The sequence below is a fragment of the Caretta caretta genome, chromosome 11, assembly GCF_965140235.1.
Source record: "Caretta caretta isolate rCarCar2 chromosome 11, rCarCar1.hap1, whole genome shotgun sequence".
In the NCBI taxonomy this organism is placed as follows: Eukaryota; Metazoa; Chordata; order Testudines; family Cheloniidae; genus Caretta; species Caretta caretta.
The window spans coordinates 47,950,669-47,971,562 of record NC_134216.1 but is presented as its reverse complement, the minus strand read 5'-3'; the positions used below and the strand labels follow the sequence as shown (position 1 = coordinate 47,971,562).

The 20,894-nt window shown below is 37.5% G+C and overlaps 1 protein-coding gene across 3 annotated transcripts in view; it reads right to left on the bottom strand.

Moving 5' to 3' along the window:
* Positions 1-3,897: 3,897 nt before the first annotated feature.
* Positions 3,898-20,894, bottom strand: part of DNAJC10 (DnaJ heat shock protein family (Hsp40) member C10) — a 36,337-nt gene continuing 19,340 nt past the window's right edge. For 2 of the 3 annotated variants that reach the window (XM_048869753.2, XM_075117994.1), the window contains exons 14-23: positions 18,021-18,148; positions 17,588-17,704; positions 16,116-16,217; positions 15,360-15,515; positions 13,896-14,029; positions 11,983-12,036; positions 11,202-11,349; positions 9,411-9,530; positions 7,894-8,013; positions 3,898-4,223 (exon numbers count right to left, since the gene is read on the bottom strand). In XM_048869753.2, coding sequence (XP_048725710.1) covers positions 4,062-4,223; positions 7,894-8,013; positions 9,411-9,530; positions 11,202-11,349; positions 11,983-12,036; positions 13,896-14,029; positions 15,360-15,515; positions 16,116-16,217; positions 17,588-17,704; positions 18,021-18,148 — 1,241 coding nt within the window. In that variant the 3' untranslated portion in view covers positions 3,898-4,061. Of the gene's footprint in view, positions 4,224-5,550; positions 6,761-7,893; positions 8,014-9,410; positions 9,531-11,201; positions 11,350-11,982; positions 12,037-13,895; positions 14,030-15,359; positions 15,516-16,115; positions 16,218-17,587; positions 17,705-18,020; positions 18,149-20,894 lie in introns of those variants that run through there. The other variant, XM_048869754.2, reaches the window with a different exon arrangement.

Here is a 20,894-nt window from a genome sequence, read left to right as displayed (position 1 = left end):
TCGACAGCAAATGAGAATTTGGCTTATGAAGGTGTCAGTGAATGTGCAAAGAGTTCCATTCTTTTTTCCTCCAGAGCCTGTATACTTCCTTTCGTTCTGTCAGGATTTTATCTCAGGGTTTTCCCTTGTCAGAGACATACAAAGGAAATCCATTTAAAAAACCAAACACAACAAATTAACTTTAGCAGCAAGGCATGAGACTACCCTGCCAGAAAGGAAGAGTCAATAAGATTGTTTGTGAGCCTAGTGTTGATGAGACACATTTTAATTAACTTAAATTCATTCACACTCTTCCATTAGCTCCAGTTTTTTTTGTAAACTGGGTGTGGTCAAATGATATCTACAGAGATTTACAAAAGCACTGACAGCCACCCATGTGGTATTTCAGGTGGAGGTATAGATGCCGATCCTTGCCTCTGGCTGAGGAGCACTCTGTGAAAGTCCAGAGGTGTTGAGATGATGTAAAACCACTTTTGCACTTCCCCAATCCTGAGGCTGCCCTGCACTGGCCCAGTTCATTGGTGTGTTAGGACAATTTGAGGACTGCTCTAATGTGTGCCAACTGCCCATAGCAGTTGGCAGTCTCCAAGGCATAAGGACAATGGGGCTATACCCTCTTACCCAACTCAAGCCCCCTATGCCAGCTAAAGGGATATATGCCACCCAAAAATAATTTTTTATTTGGGTGATCCTCCTATGATTTGCGAATCTGGCATTAGCCTTGCACCAGTAGAGCAGTTCACAGCTGCTGTGGTATGAGGAGAATCTGGCCCACAGTATGCTGATAAAGCAGGTCCCAGCATATGATACTCTCTTCTATGCATCAACCCAGATCACTAACCCTCAGTGGGGCAAAGTCTGGATGTCTCTACCTTAAAGTTATCCAGCCCAACGGTGGTGGTGGGGAACCTTTTCCCATGCACTCAGCTATCATGGTGTTGGGGGCTGGATTAGAATATAGATAGAACCTGATTGGGGTTATATTTATATTCACATGCATAACCCCTAACTCCATTTTCTCAAAAAAGAACAACAAAGAATACCTATCACCCTTCCAAGTAATATTTTTTTTTCCATTAGAGTGAACTTGTTCCGCAAGCTCAATGACATTGTTGGCGCTGTCTTGTTTTTACTGGAAAAAAACCTCAGATTCCTGACTTCAGAGGCAAAACTGAATCTAACATCTGCCCAAAATATTTGGTGTCCAAGAGCGTTTGCACTAACACAGAAGGCAAGAACTGTATTTATCTGTAAAATCGATTAGAAGGGATTGTGTTTGTTCCTGTATTTTCACTGCAGCTGATCTAAATGCATACAGAACAATCACCCAGCCAGGGGCACATTCTTTAGTTTTAACGAGTTTGGGCTCCTGCGCTCTACTAATGGCTGTGTATGAAGAAAACATTTGAAAGTCAGGCATACAAATGGGAAGAACCATTATGCACACATATGGCTACATCTAATATATAAAAAGAAGAGGAGTACTTGTGGCACCTTATAGACTAACCAATTTATTTGAGCATAAGCTTTCGTGAGCTACAGCTCACTTCATCAGATGCATTCAGTCGAAAATACAGTGGGGAGATTTATATACATAGAGAACATGAAACAATGGGTGTTACCATACACCTTGTAAGGAGAGTGATCAGGTAAGGTGAGCTATTACCAGCAGGAGAGCGGGGGTGGGGGAGGGGAACCTTTTGTAGTGATAATCAAGGTGGGCCATTTCCAGCAGTTGACAAGAACATCTGAGGAACAGTGGGGAGTTGTGGGGGGGGGGAGATGAGATAAACATGGGGAAATAGTTTTATGCCCCCACCCTGCTCTCTTGCTGGTAATAGCTCACCTTACCTGATCACTCTCGTTACAGTGTGTATGGTACCACCCATTATTTCATGTTCTCTGTGTATATAAATCTCCCCACAGTATTTTCCACTGAATGCATCCAATGAAGTGAGCTGTAGCTCACGAAAGCTTATGCTCAAATAAATTGGTTAGTCTCTAAGGTGCCACAAGTTCTCCTTTTCTTTTTGCGAATACAGACTAACACGGCTGCTACTCTGAAATCTAATATATATGTTCTAAACCAAGTCTTGCCTCACTTACTTCTGTGGGATCACAATTTGAATCAGTATGTGAATGTAAACAGAAGTAAGGTTCTCATCAACTTTCTCACCCACACTGCAGCTATATAATACTTTCTTTTACTAATGATGAGTAAAAACATGTGTAATCATAATGGTTGGGGCACCTTTATTATAGTGTATGCAATCCAGAATACTATAATCAACACATTGTCAGCTGGATATTTCATTTTCTTCCTCCACATTCTTTTGAAATCTCCCAGCCAACGATATATGGGCGATTAGCATTAATAGTAGTCCTTCAAATGAATCTATTGTCCATAGAAAAGTATTGCAATACTGTGTACCTATAATCTGTGCTTCAGTACAGCTCCCCCTATGTGGGAAAACGTTCTCATCACTTTTCCATGTTCAAGTTAAAAACACTTAATTGTGTCAAATTATTCAAGGAAAAGAAGTAACTTTGCATGCTATCCTACCAGTATGTTCAGGCTGCCAAATTCTCAGTTTCATGATATTAATTGAACAAGCTTTTACTTTGTTTCATATGCTTTTCAAGTAACATTTTAAGACCTATTTGTTTCAGCAATGAATATTTATGTATCAGTTTAATTATGAAGACTTACTGATGCTCTTATGTATACTTAAAAGACTTGGTATCTGGGAATTGGCGAGTATGTACAAGGTGTAATGGACTTGACTCAGATATGTAAGGTTTTCAAGTAAAGAATCTGTAAATAGAATTGATGTATAAACTCCTTTCTGGGAGCAAGTAGGGATTGGGGAAGAAAATTTAAAAGGGAAGTGAATGGTATAAAGGGCCAGATTTACAAAGGCATTTAGGTGCCTAAAGACTGATAAATGTGTGGTGGGATTCACAAAAGCACTTAACTGGGTTAGGTGCCTAATTCCCCTTGAAAAATACCTAATACCTTTCTACATCTGGACTTCAATCTTAGCATCATAAACCCATCTTGATTAAAGCAAACATAGTTCAAAGAGCCAAAGGCCCATTTCCAAAACCTCCAAATCTGTCAGGACAACTCACGCACATCTTACATATGTCTCACCCTTACACTACATGCTGGACAACCTTTGTTTCACATCCAATTCCATGATGTGGGGCAGGGGAGGGAAGAAGCCCAGCTGTATTAGTTTGCTCTGTGTAACATGAGACATTTGACAGGCTTGACCTCATTGACAGGGGGAGTGATAGCTCAGTGTTTGAGCATTGGCCTGCTAAACCCAGGGTTGTGAGTTCAATCCTTGAAGGGGCCATTTAGGGATCTGGGGCAAAAATTGGGGGATTGGTCCTGCTTTGAGCAGGGGGTTGGACTAGATGACCTCCTGAGGTCCCTTCCAATCCTGATATTCTATGACTTAATACCCTGAGTGTCTTCAGCAGCTGAAGCCCTGGAGAGTGCTGGTTGTGCTCTGGCTTGACTGAAAGACATTCCATGGTCTCCAGCCAAAGAAATCCTTTGCACCTCAGGTATTTCTCCATCCTGTGGAGCATGAGTGGTGGATTGAGAGTGAGACAAGGGGCACTGAATGTTATTTAAAAAGGAAACAGTTGAAGAATCATCAGGGCTGGGTATCCTAACATTTCCACAGAGGGAGAAAGCTATGGTGTTGGTGGAGTAATGTTGCTGGTGGGGATGGGTAGGATTCAAGCTTTATTGTATCTGTTTCTTCAGAGGAGAGGAAATAAGGAACCATTGAACATCACTTCATAAATCAGAGCATCCAGTTTATAGACGAATCATGATTCATCTTCCAGTTTATTGCATATACAAAAAGGCTATTAGGTGTGTTCTTTTGAAGAATTTTTTAATGTAAACACTACACTTTAAAATATCAAAACAGCAGTTACACAGTTTATTTTGAAATGCCTGCTTCTTCTGTATTAGAGACCATGTGGTATTTTAAATTGTCAGTTTAATTCTCTATGCAAAATTTTTCCATTTTCTCATTTTGTTAGCAGAGTTCTTCAGCATCTCCATTTGTTTTCACTCTAACAGCAGAGCGACTGGTTCTGACTCTTCCCAATGCTTCTTTGAGGGCCAATATCCTGCAATTTATCCTACAGCTTGCAGAATCAGGATCTTCTTCTTTAGTGATCTTGCTATTGTAGGTGTCCTGGACAGTGCATTTAAACTTGATTAAATTATAGATTACTAGCATAAAATTATAGCTGTGATATTAGCAATTGAAAGTAAATGTGCCTTAAAAAAAGCAAGCTAAATAATGTAAGAATAGTATTTTGCACAGATAGAAATTAAGTCTAGGCTTTGACAGTAAGAATTGGCAGACAAATCAGTTGCCAAATAAAACCTTACAAAAGTCTTTGAAAACATACAGCATCCTATAGTAATTTTTCTAAACCATAAGCATAAAGAGATCTATTGGAGGGTAGAAGAAAAACCTTCAAGACCAAATCCCTAAAAATGTAAAATACAGTTTATACAATATTTTTTTTTTCATTTCATGTCTTGAAATTATGCTATTTCAGAGGTGTGGCAAGAATCTTTCCAGACTACAGACTTCTACACAAGCTCCTTCACATCAAATTAAATCTTAAACCATTTTTTTCACTTTACTTAGACAAATTACCTCCTCATAGCCCATTTTGTATTTCTTCTCTTATACAAGGTGAGGTCTCATATCTGTAGACTTCTTGGGCTACCAAATACTGATATTCTGTGGACTGGACACTTCTGATGGGCACAACAGTATTCTATTTCCATACTATCAATACAAGTTTGGAAGGACTAACATGGGAGGGAATATTATTGAATCTGTATGTTCATTTAAGAAAAGCCTAAGTGTTAAAAGGGCTACAGTCCAACTAAGCCAGTTGGTTCTTATGGTCCTATTACTTTAATCAAGAAGAATGCTGTGAATTCTTCATACTTATTGTCCTAAAATTTCTATAACTATTAATTGCAAGTCAAGGAAGACTGTCCAAACATCTCTGTTACTGTTTGTAGTTCTGCTGGAATGAATTTCGAAAAATATTATCCAAGAACGTATAACTATGACATCCATTGCTTTCTGCCTTTCCTCCAGGGGATGAACGTGAGAAATGAGGTTGCAGTTAAACAGGCACTGACCAAGACAAAAGAGCTTGACTGTTTTGAAGTCACATAAATTTTGACACTTTCCTGAGTGTGGAAGGGTCCTTGATAAAAGAAAGAGATGTACTACTTTTTTTGGGGGGGGTCTATGGCTGGTAATATGTATTAAATATCCTGCAAGCAATATAAGTAACTGTAAACATGGGGTAAAAAGTATTTGAGTTTGGGTACCTCAGACTGACGAGAGTCACTTTTTGTTTTCATGTGTGTCACGCTCTAATTTATTATATAAATTACTCAGTGAGGACAGGACCTCTTAGGAATTTCTGATGTACTAATCATTATGGTACCTACAGTAGGTTCAATCATGCCAAAGCTGGGTGGGTGGAAACGGGGAGAAAACCTCATATGGCAGTGGCTAATATATATTTTAGAAAAGAATAAATCATTTCAAAGATCACTATCTTTTCAAAGAAATTTAACTTACAGGAGACAGTTTTTGTGGACTCCAGTAAAACTGAAATGTAAAACTATTTAAACATTGCTAAGTGCAAATGGTGCATATAGAATCCTTTGTCGCATACACAATTTTAAAAAATAACTCAAAGAATTACCTCAGTGTCTACATGAACAATGTTAAATGTCCATTATGAAATAGTCAAAATTCAGAAGGCACTTGTACAAAAAAGGGAAATATGCACTGTGGGTCAGGACCATATTTCATGATGAAGATTTTCAAAGGTGTCTGGGGGCGTAGGGTTTGACAGTGGTTATACCAAAACAAGTTAAAAAGATGTGTCCCACGTATTCATCTGAGTTAAAGATAAACTGGAACAACTTTACTATGAAACAAGCTGAGAATTCTGTACAGGATACTTCAGTGGTATAACACATTTGTATTTGAGTTAAACATTGAGTTTTGAAATCCTAATGTGGTAAGATGAATTTAGGAAAAAAAAGAGACAAAGCTCTTCAAAACTTTTGTCACCTCAGCTGGTAAAATATAGCAATATTCTACTAGAAAGGTGATTTGTTGATTCTATAAACTTATCCAACTACGGGTTGCTTGGTGAATTACTACAAAATTAAAAACCCAAAACTAAACTTCTATCATGAGATAAGATTATTTTTCCTTCACATTGATGGCAGACGATTCCTCAGTGTTCAGGAAGGGACAATGCACTCTGCTGTGTGAAAATGAAAGTTTGGCTGGCTTGATTACATGCTCGTCCACAGGTTGAATGCAACATTTGTGTGGAGTGTGAGGGAAGAGATGTAATACAAGAGGGTAGATGAAAACCAAATAGCCTCCACTATTGTCTAAGCCCTTGATTAAGAGACACAAACTTCAGCAAGTGGGGCAGACACAGACTATTCCCAAATTCTTGTAATCCCTACACAACAAATAGAACAACTCCCGCCACAAAGTTTTATAGAATTCATGTGGACAAGCCTTGGTGTCCATGAATTCAAACTAAGGTTCATTTCTGTTTTTCCTATCATGAAATTAGTCTAACTTATATTTTCATCATGGTGCCTTCTATTTGTCACAGCTTCAGTATACTCTGACTTTTATCCTCTTCAATATCAGAGTTCATCCTGGTAATAATAATAATAAACAAAATTACAATCCAAAAGTACTGATACTCCGGTTTTTTTTCTTCTTCACACCAGTAATTTTACATTTTTTTGCACTAGCTCTTTAACACCGTAACTTGGCTGGACAAACATTTAGCAAACTCCAATTTTGACATTTAATAATTTAATATTTCCTTCCTGCTGAAACACAGAAATATTAGTCTTGGGCTAATATCCCTCTGTACCTATGTCCCCTTGCCTGCCAGGCTCAGGGTAAGTCTACCCTCCAGTGCAAGACCAGGATTCAAACTCTAGCTCAAGACTAATTTCCCACCCTCTACAAACAAATCACATTGACTTATGGTCCCAGAACCCTATGGGGTGGAGGGTCTTATTCCGAGTCAAGCTGGAATCCAGTGTTCAAGCCCTATTGCTCTGCAGTGTAGACACAGCCCCACTGGACTTGTGCTCTGGGAGCCTGCCCAAAATATCCCAGAATACCATGGGCTGACCTTCCTTGTCCTCTGGACTGTCAAGTCTGGTGGACAATCAAGTTTTCTCTCACTGCACCACTAGCAAAGGGCTAGAGAGGACACATTTTGGGAAGGCGCTATGAAGTCTGGGATATGGGTGGCTGGACTCAGGCCCACAAAATGCAGTGGACACTGGAGCCCCAGGTTGGGACCCAGGATTCAACAATTTCTAATCTAGGGTTACAAATAAATGTAGATGCTCAAGCCCTAGGTTAACAAACCCAGGGTCTGCTAACTCTAGTTCTACTAAACTAGGGATTACATTGCAGAGTAGGTATACCCAGTATAAGGGGCTTGGCTAAAGCACACTTTTCCAACTAACCCCAGCTAATGAATGGCCCCTTGGGATGGTCCTTTTTACATTGCATTCAACTTTGGCAGGAATAGTGCAAAAATAGCCTCAGGGAGGATGTAGTAACTGGTTCTGTGACAGTACCACTGAACTGTGCTGTGACCATCAAAACAAGCAGAAAAGCTGACTCAGTAAATACTGTAACTAGACCAAGACTGCATATAAAAATACAACATTTTATGGACATAAAGATGAAAGGCTATCAAGATTCTTTAAATAGCTATTCTTTACATTAATACATGTCTTCACAAAGGCCACAAGTTTCCTACCTTGTTTCTAGAAGATTTTTTTCTCTTTCCTTTATTTTTAATGACGGCTAATCTTTCAGTCAGAAGATCAGCTATGCCCTTTGCATCTCTGCTGTCTATATGTTCTCCAAGAACATTTCTCTTTAAAAAGAGGGAGAAGAGTAAATTATTATCACTTCATGCCTTCTCTACTGAAGAGAAATGGATCTGGTGACTGCTGGATGAAATTCACACCCATTCTGGAGACAACTGCAAGGCCCTATGCAGTACTCAAACTCCCAAATGAGGTGACTATCACCCTTCGGAGAGAGAAAGAGGCATCTGTAAAGTTTGTGCTTTATAAAATGTCAACTCCCTCAGTAATAATTACTACGGAGTTCCAGTGTGTGTAAAACATGCACATTAAGGAAAACTCCAATGCTTAACTAGAATATGTTTGATATGCATATTAAAATATTTACTCAAAATATGAATACATATTTTAGAAATCTATCACTTTGTTACCTACATTCAATAAATCTCTTACTGCAGGTTTGATCTGACAAACTCTCATTCAGAGAGAAATCCCGTAGAAGTGAATGGAATTACTATGTGAGTACAGACTAGTTTCAGGCGTAAGGATTTGCAGAATCATGCTCTTAATATTGCCCAATAGAGGCTGTTTGTAAATGCAAAGTAAAATTGAAAGAATCAGCTTTGTCATTAGAAAGTATTGAAAACTGAACACTTTTTCTTAAACAAAACAAATAATTACAGATCTTGCCATACAGTAGCTTGGAAGTTTAACAACAACCAATGATTTCTAATGAAAAAGGCGACTTTCTAGAGATGGAAAGCTTTTTTTTCTGGCTGAAAAATGCTGATTTGTCAAAAGCATGATATTTAGTAGAAATGTCACTTTTGACTGAAGTTCATTTGGAAAGAAAACTTGAAAAAATATTTCAATCATCTCAAAACAAATTTTCTGTTTTGACACAACTTTGTTTCACTTTTTATATAATACAAAATAAAAATCAAACTCTGAATGAAATGTTCTGTTTTATTGAAGCAAAGCATTTTCAACTGGATCAAAAATGTTTTAAATTTTGTTTTGCAGGAAATTTTGAAATGTGATGCTTTTGTTCCATTTAGGAGTGAAAACTTGTGACATTTCTCACTAAATGAGAAATCTAGTGCCCACTTAGCTCTACAATTTTTCCTTACTTTGCACTATCAATTTGTCTAAATAGCAGCTTCCTTTCCCATCAGACACAATGACTATTATCTCTCATTACACTAGTGTTTTCCTGCTACAGAAATTCCAAGTATCATTAAAAAAGCATCTATTTTTAGTGTTTCATTTCCTTTAGAAAGATTAGTTTCGGGAATAAATGTTAATACAATCTGAAATAAGAACTATAATACACTTCAACATTTAATTTCCAGTACAAAATTAAGCACAATACAATCTTAAATAGTAGTGGGGCTAGACCAGTTAAGCAGCAGTACTTCCCCTCATTGGTTCACACAATGGGGACACTATTTAAACTAATATTTACCTTTGCTCCTTGGTAGGGATAAAATTTAACAGTAGGGTAGGCTCTGATGCCAGCCGTCTGACAAGTATGAGCATAAGCTTGACAGTCAATTTTTCCAGCTTTTACTTTTCCTTTTACAGTCTAAAAAAGAAAATTGTTTACTAGAAACCCCATTAGAATAAGCAAAGTTCAAAATTTCCATGCGACTCAGATAACTTGTTATAAATTGGAATTGTACGAAAAACACAACATAAAAATATGGTATAGAATATGTCCATTTATTTTACCAAGTGAAGATAAAGGGTAAAATTAAAAAAAAAATACTTTAAGTCCCAGTTTTAAAATTAATGTAGGCACTTGGAAGCCTAAATCCCCTTGATTTTCAGTGAGACTTAGGTTATATCTATAAATGTAGAGTAGGGGTGTAATTTGCAGTTTGTGTAAATGTACCAGTGCAAGCTTTAATTTACTTAGAATGCTAAAAATATGAATGAGAATGCGGTGGTGTAGGCTTCTGCATGGCTGTACAAAGAGCTGAGGTGCGATTTAAAAGTTTTGAAAACTCTGCTACACAGAGTGAAAATAAAAAGCAAAATCTTTATTCAGACTGAAAGAAGAAAAACCGTAAACAAAGAGGCCTGAATAACACTTTTCAAATAGAAAGACCAAGGATGAGAGCTGCAGACACATAAAAACATCCATAAAGGCTGCCTTCTGAGTACCCCCTAATAAGCCCCGAAGCAGGAGCATGTGTGCCAGGGATATGGGAGAGGTGTGTCCATAGTGGCACCACAGTCAGTGCTGCGGCCCATGGGGCAGCCCCAGGAGATTACTGTAAATTAGTCAGACCCCCAGAACTGCTGGAGTTGCTGCATTTCCTACAGCAGTCCTGAATCTGGAGGGCGCAAAGGTAGTTTAAAACCACTTTAGCCTCCCCTTAGCCTTGGTCTGCAAGTTCTGTGCTGCTCATTTTGAAAGGTGTAGCACAGAATCTCATCCCTACAACTTTCAAATTTGTGTTTGTCTTTTGGAGCTCAGTTAGGCATGGCTGTCACCAATTTGTCTCCCTATGAAGACATGAACTACTGGGACGCCTTTCTTATATACCAAAGGAAGGCAAAAGCACTGAACAGAGACTTGGGTTTTGTTCTTTTTTCTGCCACCACTGGTTCTGACCTTAGACAAGTCCCTGAATCTGCCTGTGCCACAGATTCTGATCTGTAAAATAAGGTACTTGCCTACTTCACAGAGGTAATGAGGATAAACTCATTAATGTACATGAAACACTGACATACTGCGGTGACAAACACAAGTGGACTGGCAAGACCTATTTAAAAATCACATGTCCCTCTTCCCTGTAATGGAAGGGGACCATAATTTCTCTGATTTCTAAGTATTTAAAGTAAGTAAAGTAAGTAAATAAAAAATTAGAAATTATCGTCCCCTTCTATTACATGGAAGAGGGACATGTGATTTTTCTAAGTTTAGAGAAGAACTTCTCTCCAGTCACATATGCAAGTACCTAATGGTGCTGAGGAAATAAACTGAGAGGGGAATAAAAGACTTGTCCACATAACGAATTACCGTGCGGCAAGTTGGTGCACTGCAGATTCACACCATGGCTTGCTGCCTGGTAACTCACTGTGTAGACATGTCCTACAATTTATAGTTTTGAAATAAATATTTTACTTCATGGCAGTGGCATATAGAACTACTACTCAGTCTACTGATGAAAAGCTATATAAGAAGTAGGTATTATTATTACTTATCAGAAGCAAACTAACTGCTGGTGTCAATAGGTTAAAAACTTACCCTAGCTAGCACCTCAAATTCTGGAGCAAAATTTTGGCAAGGGCCACACCAAGGAGCATAAAAATCAATGACCCAATGATCTTTCCCATGCAAAACTTTTTCTGTGAAGCTCTGAGGTGTCAGATCTACGGATACTTGAGGTAAATATCTGGGGAGAGAGGAAAAACATTTATAATAAAATTAAAAACCTTAAATATATTTAAAATTGCAGTTACACTACAGAAAGCTTCCAGAAATTAGAGAACAGCTATAATGAAATGTAAATAAACACAGTAATACTATTATGTTGAAAGGCCCTTTAGTTTACATGAGGTATTGGCATCTAAGCATTATCTCATCCCTCCTTGAACCAAAAACTAAGGATGTTGTCTAATTTGAGTGTGGGGAGGGCAGACCTGTGTCCATTCAATATGAATGGTCTTTTCTCATCAATAGAAATATCTTCTTCCTTTCTTCAGAAGACCTGAACTTGGTGCTTAGTCTGAATCTGGGAAGTCAAAGAGCTGTGTTCCGAGACTACAATAATGCTTTATATTTACTGTGGGTTTAGGAACGTGACGCTAATGTGACGTGTTGTAGGAAGCTAAGAATACCTTCTCTAAACAATGCTTTTAAGGCTTGAGCCAACAGAGTACAGAAATTCCTGCATCTGTTTTACGAAGCAACATATCCATCTATCTAGGCATTTCTAATGCTTTGTTTCCATGGCATCTGGGTGCCAGCTTCTCCTAGACACAACCATTAGGCTAGCTTGTGAACAAATTTTAATGTAACAACTCACCCAAGTGCCCAGCTCCTTAACGAATACGAATCCCTGTGCCAACCATTGTAACTACTATTAGAGAACACACAAGAAAATACTAATTATACAATAGCTTGAATAGGTTTGAAAGACTTTGTAGAGGTGTTAAATCTGAACCCAGAACAACCTATTCACAAAGGTTGATATAAAATTAAGTTGAATGCATACATTTTAGAATATATTTCTACTATAGTTCAGATATTGAAAAAGCTATTTTAATTTCAAATCTGAATAATACAAGTCAATAATACACATTGTAAAGTACTGGAACATGAAGAGAAGGAAGGATCGGTCCTATGTTATGTTAAATTAAAGGAGAGTAAGGTAAATTTAGTACGTCAGTCAAATTGACTTTTTGTCAGCTAAAAAGGCTTGTGAGCATTGTGTCTTTGGTAATATTTCCAGATAAAGTTTCTAAATCTAATATAGGTGGGACAAAAAAATAGCACATGATCAAGTGGAAAACACAATTAAGTAAAAAAACCAATTTTAACCTATTTTACAGAGAACATTTTATTATTACAATGGAAATATTTTCAATTAATTTTACTTTTCATTCTATCAACTTCTGCATTTATCTCAGCTTGGTAACCCAAAGGTTTATTATTTGAACTGTAAATACTGTAGGGGATTGTTTGTTTAAAAACATCTTTCACTGGAATTTTCACACAAATTAGTGAAACTAATAAATCATAGGCTGTGAGAGTTTATTTCACAAAAATATAAATTCACAGTCAAATCTAACCAAACAGTTCTTAGTGGCATTTCTTTCCAGGGGCACTCTTTATCCCCAGAGTATATTTTAACATATTTCTTAATTACAAAATCTGCATTATTAAAGATTGAATTTTTTTTCCCAAAAAAGGAAAATAAAACACCTCTTCTGGGGAATTTTAGTGCTTTGGGAGAGATTTATATAAAAGAAGAATAAAATCAACTTTCATCATAGGCGGTCCAACAGTCAAAGCTTCAACAGCCTATTAGGCACCCCTCAATACAGTCTATATAATTTACTATCAATGAGCATTTGATGGAACCCTTCAATTGTATAAATAATCATTAGTCTTTCCCAATTCAGTTTAATCTCTTACTTCAGTATTCCATTTGCCTCTGAGGTGCCAGGGTCAGAAATGTAAAGTGTTAGATGTTACAAAGCTATCATGTATCATAAAGAATCGGAGCACTGTTACAAATTTTTTTTTTAAATGGTCAGATTTCACTTTCCGTAGCAGTAGTATTTTTCACTATTTAGCATTTTTCTGTCAGTGTCCCAAAGAAATGGTATGGTGAATGTGCTCACTGAACACGTAAGGTCAAAAGTTCTATAATGTTGATATCAGACACATGCTAAAGAAGGTTATTTATATATAATATCTACACGCATACTGATCTGTTTTAAAGGTCAGGTTGCACTGAACTATGCACCGTGAGTTAGAGCTATTGATATTTGCTGCAGAAGACAAAGGACTGGAAAATTTAAGAGTCTATGGCACTGTTCTGTCTGAACTACGTATTTTGGCCATTGACATGGCAAAGGACTAATTGTTTAAAGTTATGTAATTCGTTTTTATGTTACTAATGAATACGCTGCTCATGAAAACCTCTGGCAAACTTAATAATAAAACACAGGAACCCCAAACAATTATTTAGATAAACTAAATTAATTTCTTGCATTATTTTAGTATTACAAAACTGAAAAATCTCAGAATGTGTGAGAATAAAATCATTCATACTATACTTGTAAACACTTATGAGTTTCCAGTGGCTTTGACTTACCATCTGAAAGATACTATTTTCCCTCCCAGGCCCTCCTTAATACATTTTGAAGATAGCATAACTCTTGAAATACAAATCATGACGTATTTTCCAAATGTAAGCAGTTATTCACTTACTAGTAATGATGACCTGTATTTGATTTTTGAGGAAAGAGTCTTATTTCAGGATATCCCTGTACATTTTCTTGGTGACAGAAAGAAAAATATTTTTGACAATCCATACTGCCAACAGTGATTAATCCATTTAACAACTGAAAGAAAAAATATTGCATTTTCTAGTTAGTAAAATCACTCTGGGATCACATTGAGGTTAGTTCATGGCATATGAATCTTTGTCAGAGATGAATACTTCAAAATTCAGACATCAGCGTTTATTGCAGTCCTCACCTCTGGAGTACTCGGCAGGTAAAAAGCAAAAAGGCTGATTTTTTTTTTTTTATGATAACTGTGTGTGTACAATCACATACATGCTTTGCACATGAAATACTATGCATGTAGTAGAACCCCTATTTTATAAACAAACTGGAGACAGACATTCATAATAATCAAAACATTCATAAAACTGGACATCTCAAAATTATAGTAGGTACAGTACATAAGCTGCAGGATGGTGCTCTGAATTGCTTTTTTTTGTCCCTCTAAGCTCTGTAAAGCGACTTCCAATGCACTGACGGCACTGGCCTGTGAAGGGATGTCAACTTGTTCTTAATTGACATCACTTTTGTTATGGGGTCCCTCATACCCTGGTTGGGGAAAAAGCGTTCATATAACTGACTGTTAGTACGACTCGTGTTTATGAAAATCAGTATTATACTGTACATGTCCAGAGCCATGATTAGTCTATACACACTGCTAACTGGCACCAAATGGTCTCATGACTGCACAAAAATCAAAGATTTGCAATACTATTACACAAATGATTACATCGAGCAATGGCCATGCAAAGTAAGCACAGACCTGAATACTGAAGTGTGTATAGTTCAGATCACTGAAAAGCAGACTTAAAACATCCTGGAAATACTATTTAATAACATGAATTGAAAAAGCCCTCAAAGAATATTTTCAGGTTTTTAAAAAAATATAAATAATGTTTAATTAATGTTTTATACCTCGATTTGAAATCAGAACCAGATCCCGATTCGTTCCTCTAGGTGCTACTTAAATACAAATAATTATAATAAGCTATCCATTAATAAAGTTAGAGGGGAAAAACGGCTATGGTTACTTAAAGCCATTTATGATCCAATGTACATAAATGTCTTTTTTTACCTTTTTTATTTTAAACACAAATACCTAGTCACCTTATAATTCACAATATATAATGAATTAATCAAACTTCAAGGAAAGTTATTCTAAAACTTGTGGGATTATGGGTATTATAGGACGACAGTAGCAATGTTCAGGAACTTAAAAAGTTGGGACAACATAAAACTGCCAAGCAGGAACTTATTATTTTGTCCATTATATTAATCACTCATTTTTTTCCACTTATGGTAACTTCTCTAGGCCAATTTATTGAACAGTCTCAATACTTCTATTAAATAGGACATTTTAAAACTTGGAATGTGATTTCCATTTTACCCTGGCCATCCTTTTCCATTCTGGCATTAAAGCCTGGCAAGGCCCACACCATGGAGCATAGAAATCAACCATCCAGACTTCATCCCGCTTTCTTTGTTTAACTAGTGTACTGAAAGTGTCTGGTGTTAAGGAGACCACCGAAGGGTTCATGAGATCCTGAAATACACAAATAATGAGACTTACATTTCACATACAATTAAATTATCCTGAATGCGGCACTATCAAATACAAACTGACTACATAATACTACCATGCTCATCTCACTAATGAAGCTTGTTTGTCTTTAAGTATCAATAACTCAAAAATCCTATAAATTAACAGCCTTTGAAGAATGGATTGAGAGGGTAGAGATCTGCACCTTATTTCACAAAAGTGATAAAACTACTCACAATTTTAGGTACATATATTGGGAACCACAGTCTCTGAGCACTCTCAATAATGAATGTATTTCTCCTCCCTATAAAGTTAGGAAGTGTTATTAACACCATTTTACAGGCCGGGAACTGAGGCATAGAGACATAAAGGACGTGCTCAAGGTCACAGAGAAAGTGTGTAGCATAGCAGGGAACTGAACCCAGGTCTCTGAATTTCCAGACTACCACTCAGAAGACCATCCTTCCTCTCCCTCCACTCTTTCTGATTTTAAGAACATCAGGATAGCTGGTTAGAAAAGATACCTTGGAATGTTTTACACCAAAACAGCATGTATAATGTGAATTCAGGGACTGACGGTGTCATAATGTGAGAGTCGCATACCTCTATAAACGCCAAGATCTGTTCAGCTGAGTGATGCCCTTCATATTCATGAACATTGGACTGGTTGAACACCACTGTTGTTGGGTAAGCTCTAATGTTATGCTATTGAAAAACACAACAACAAAACAAATTGCAAAGAATGTTCCTGGTTGCTGCCAATCCATTAAGGACCATTGGTACTAATGATCCATATTCTTGCTAGCCAATTTGCTTTGCACAATACAACTCTTCAAACTTTTAGATAATATACTTAATCTTGCCTTAGCGGGGGGGGAGGGGGATAGACTAGATGACCTACTGAGATCCCTTCCAGCCCTACATTTCTATCATTTGTTGGATTTTGATAAATGGGAGTTTGGAAGGCCTAGAAAAGAGTGGGGTCTCCAAACCCTAATTCACAGTGAAAAGGATGCTGGCTTGTTGAAGAGGCTGTACTGTTGGAGTTTAAAAGCTATCCCACACTCCTTTCGCTGTGCTCATGGTTAAGGGAACAAAATTACAGCCTTTTCTAAGTCTTCTGACCTGTCCCTCCTAATTTTCTAAACAAACCAACCAAAAACCTTTATTTGAAGTTTTCAGCTGTACCGCTCCCCAACCTTCAGGTAAAACAGCGTGTACTCTACTACTAACTGTACATTAATTTTGCTATCTGTAAACCTAGATTCTTCAACGATTTAAGTCCTTCAGTATCAGAGGAGTTGCCAATGTACACAATCTTTAAGGCTTTCAATTATATGCCGATTTCCCCATGTATCTTACGACTTTAAATTTTTCACTATAAAACCAGAAATATCCTGGTTAATTGTGCATATGTTAGGAGATTACACCAGTTTGACTATATATATATATATATAATACACACACACACACACACTTTTTTTTTTTAACATCTGTTGTTTAATTCAAGCAGTGCACATATATAGAAAAGGCCTAAGCAAGTAAAAAGGCAAAAATGCTTAGGAAAGCGCCTTCTTAAATATGTTGACTGGTCCTGCATTTCTTGTGAACTCCAAAATTCCTGATTTGTACTGCAGACAAAAGCAATGCACATTACAAAGCAGCTGTAGGCTGGCTGGGAACTTGAACTCTCTGTGGCATTCTGAAAATGGTGCTCCATCAGCGTAAACTGCTCTGTTGTTTTTATCTCTCCATGTTCAAAGCAATAATAGGACTAGTGTATATTTTGTAAATAGATTAGGAACGAGTAACTGGGTCTGTGCTCAATCATTTCTCTCTCAAAAGGGAATAATCCAACACTGGAATTCAAATCTTTCCTGACCACTAAGGAGGCCGGACAAGACTTTAATCTTTTACAGAACACATTTTAAGTTTACAGATTTTAAGAGACCTGTATAGTTTATTCCCTTGAAAAAAGCCTTGATAATGGAGCACCCTCTTTGGATGTGTTTTGAAATTTTAACTACAAGAAAACAGAATTTATTGAATAAGACCTTTTAATACTTGCAGCTTACCATGTTGCAAAGCCCTTCATGGATTGTGCAGTCTAGTGTGCCAAATTTAAGCTGCCCAATAAGGTGCTTTGATGCTTTTCTCAACTCTGGCAACAAAGCTCGACATGGAGGACACCACTAAAAAAAATGCAAATCATAATACTACTGTTAAAATAAAGCAAATAACATATAACTCTCCTGTAAGCAGTTCTCTGCAGAAATATGAATACATATATTGTCTCTCAGTATGCCAAGCAATTTGTGTGTGGTCTTGACAAACAAGACTCCAATAAAGGATAAAAACATTCAATGTAGGAATGGTGCAACCTTGGATTAATGAATTATTAGGGTGCTCCATGCTATAGAATATCATCTTCAAAATGCTGGTATTTTAATAAAATATTTACATATTTTAGCTAAAAAGGGAAAAGAAATATAGCAATCTAATACTTACAGGTGCAAAGAAGTCAACAAGCCATGGTTCCTTCTCCTTGCCAGGAAAATTCTGAGGCCCAAGTGTGATAACATTAGAGTTTACACTCTCCTTGGCGAATGCAACTATGTCATATAGGATCATCTTCCCTAAAAATACCCACCGCAAAACAACCCACTGTTATTCTTAATATCTATATTCTTATGATTACTCAATATTCATTTACCAAAAAACAGGAGCATGTTTCATTAACAGTGTATGATTTGTCTTATTACAAATGTTATACCAGAGATCAGGCTGAAGAGCTGGTAAATGCAAACTTTGTCACTGGCCACACTGGTCCTGATTCAAAGCCCACTGAAGTCAATGGGACTTATTCAATTAACTTAAATGGGCTTTGAACAAGGCCTTATTAAATAAACTGTAAAGCTATCATCTTACCTCAACTTATGTAAGCATCATTTCACTAGTCTGCTCAGTGTAGGTACCAAGTAGGACAATGCATGTTGGATATTTGGATAAGAAAATGCTTAAGGCATAAAATGTCTAGCCAGGATAAAATATAAAATTAGTGTTCTTTGTGGAAAATGCTTTTTGTTTTGAAAATGATTGAGTTGAAGAAACTCAAAGTAGCAATGTCTCAGGTCACAGCACAGTGATGATGCAATTTAATATAGCTCTCACTCAGTTTAGATAGATGAGACCCTCAACATTACCCTCTCATAACCAAAATAATAACTAGGAGACGTACAAGTTGTGGCAAAGGTTGCAGATGCCACCTATTCTGTACAAATTAAAAGGAGCCATTCTGAAGAGACGATACAGATATCTTTAAAAACTTGCAAGGAAAACGTTAGATGAACTGGCACCGACTGCAGTCATACCAGCATTAAAAATAAGATAAATTCTCTTTATGCTGTTTGCATCTTATATAGAATTTGGCTACAAAAATGTCATACCTATTTGACAGGAGCTCTAATGGTCCCTTCTAAAGCAATGACTTTAGCTCAGTAGGAGGTTTTATCAGACTAAGTTTCTGGTTGAGATCTTTTGTGTGCTATAAGAAAAGGAGTACTTGTGGCACCTTAGAGACTAACCAATTTATTTGAGCATGAGCTTTCGTGAGCTACAGCTCACTTCATCGGATGCATACTGTGGAAACTACAGAAGACATTATATACACAGAGACCATGAAACAATACCTCCTCCCACCCCACTCTCCTGCTGGTAATAGCTTATCTAAAGTGATCATCAAGTTGGGCCATTTCCAGCACAAATCCAGGTTTTCTCACCCCCCACCAAAAACCACACACACAAACTCACTCTCCTGCTGGCAATAGCTCATCCAAACTGACCACTCTCCTTACAATGTGCATGATAATCAAGGTGGGCCATTTCCAGCATAAATCCAAGTTTATCCAGAACGTCGGGGAGGGGGGGGGGTTAGAAAAAAACAAGGGGAAATAGGCTACCTTGCATAATGACTTAGCCACTCCCAGTCTCTATTTAAGCCTAAATTAATAGTATCCAATTTGCAAATGAATTCCAATTCAGCAGTTTCTCGCTGGAGTCTGGATTTGAAGTTTTTTTGTTGTAAGATAGCGACCTTCATGTCTGTGATTGCGTGACCAGAGCTTTGGATGAGCTATTACCAGCAGGAGAGTGAGTTTGTGTGTGTGGTTTTTGGAGGGGGGTGGGGGGGTGAGAAAACCTGGATTTGTGTTGGAAATGGCCCACCTTGATTATCATACACATTTTAAAGAGAGTGGTCACTTTGGATGGGCTATCACCAGCAGGAGAGTGAGTTTGTGTGTGGGGGGGCGGAGGGTGAGAAAACCTGGATTTGTGCTGGAAATGGCCCAACTTGATGATCACTTTAGATAAGCTATTACCAGCAGGAGAGTGGGGTGGGAGGAGGTATTGTTTCATGGTCTCTGTGTATATAATGTCTTCTGTAGTTTCCACGGTATGCATCCGATGAAGTGAGCTGTAGCTCACGAAAGCTCATGCTCAAATAAATTGGTTAGTCTCTAAGGTGCCACAAGTACTCCTTTTCTTTTTGCGAATACAGACTAACACGGCTGTTACTCTGAAATTTGTGTGCTATGCTCTTCATGCTTCAGAGCCTGAAAGCCAGATCTTCAGCTGGTGTAACCCTACATAACCTGTCAATTGAATTTGATGACGCTACACTGATTTACATGAACTGCAATTCCAGCCCTGAGTCTATACCTAAATTTTTACAGCATTTCAGAATTCTTTAAAGGGGACACTTCAATATTATAGGTTTGGAATTATTTACTGGTGGGCTTTGGAGGAACTAAGCATATATGGCAAAAGTGACTGTGACTGAAAGCACCCCTGTATTCACACTCTGCACACTAATGCAGTAAAACTAATAACTCACTCGTCAATAATATCACGGTGAAATGTATGTAGCATTATTATATGTAAAGTTATGACTTCCCGCTGTATGTTGTTAGCACATATTCAAAACCACACAGCCCTGCCTAGACAAACGTTGTTAAACAGGTCTATCCTAAACAAAGGAATGTGTGTTTACCTCAATTTACATATTAGTAGTAAACAGCATCGTCAAGACACTAGGGGGAGAAGATGGCAGGAAACAGAACAATTTGCATTTTAGCAAACGCAAATGGAGGAAGAAAGAGCATGGAGCCTCCTTTATCACGAGACACCATGTCGCCTTCCGCCTGCTGCTTTGGATAAAGTTTACTTTTTGGGGGGCAAGAGGATATCCTTAGAAGAATACATTTCAAAGATTCAATGGCCTATAAAAGAAAGGGACAGGTACCCCCAAATTCTCTCTTTTACCTAAGACAAAAGCACCAGAACCTTTTGGGCCTCTGGGACAGATCCTGATCAAGGAGAGAG